Source organism: Sinocyclocheilus grahami, unplaced genomic scaffold (genome assembly GCF_001515645.1).
Source record: "Sinocyclocheilus grahami isolate Dianchi unplaced genomic scaffold, SAMN03320097.WGS_v1.1 scaffold18283.1, whole genome shotgun sequence".
NCBI lineage: Eukaryota > Metazoa > Chordata > Actinopteri > Cypriniformes > Cyprinidae > Sinocyclocheilus > Sinocyclocheilus grahami.
In genome coordinates this window covers 1-639 of record NW_015517046.1, presented here as the reverse complement: position 1 = coordinate 639, position 639 = coordinate 1, and the positions used below count along the sequence as shown (strand labels likewise).

Below are 639 nucleotides of genomic sequence, written 5' to 3'. Positions count from 1 at the left end.
AATATTACTAGTAATAATCAAAACACTCACTTGTGTAGCAGATGACCACAGGGGAGCACATGAGCCTCTATTCTGGACGTGTGGATGTCCTCCATACATACAGGGCAGTTCTGCCTAGAGACATTCTCAACACACTGAAACAGCAAGCACTGATTAATATTTCACTACTATCAACAAAACGATCAAGCAATGTTCAAGAATCAGGAGAAGACACTACCTTGTGATTATCTTTAAGATCAGTGGCTAAACATAAATTGCACTTCGTACAATGGAAGTATTTCTCTTTTGGGCCAATTCTAAAGGTAACAGAGGAGAAGAAAGTCAATGAGAATCTTACTAAAAGAATTACAAATGTATTGCTGCGGTTCAATAATGAAGACACCTCTAATTTGTACGTTGTTTTGCATGTTTTGTTTATTCATTTGCTAAATGAATAAACGTAAATGTCACGCAAACCTGCATATCCCACAGGGCTGACAGTGGTACTGCTTTTTGTCTTTATCAAACAGATGGCAAATGTCACAGTAATACTCCCCAAACTTCACGGCACATTCTTTACATGTCTGTTGAGCCTAAAAAACACAGGATGCACAAGAGCTTTAAAGGGGTCATATGATGCGATTTCAAGTTTTCCTTTCT

At 38.0% G+C, this 639-nt stretch overlaps 1 protein-coding gene across 1 annotated transcript; it reads right to left on the bottom strand.

Annotated features, from left to right (window-relative positions):
* Positions 1-23: 23 nt before the first annotated feature.
* LOC107579577 (RING finger and CHY zinc finger domain-containing protein 1-like) lies at positions 24-572 on the bottom strand (the record flags this gene model as incomplete). The annotated part of the gene is made up of 3 exons (XM_016265390.1): positions 24-134; positions 218-296; positions 457-572. Coding segments are annotated over 3 exons (303 nt in total), but the record flags the coding sequence as incomplete, so codon positions are not given.
* Between the last annotated feature and the right edge of the window lie 67 nt (positions 573-639).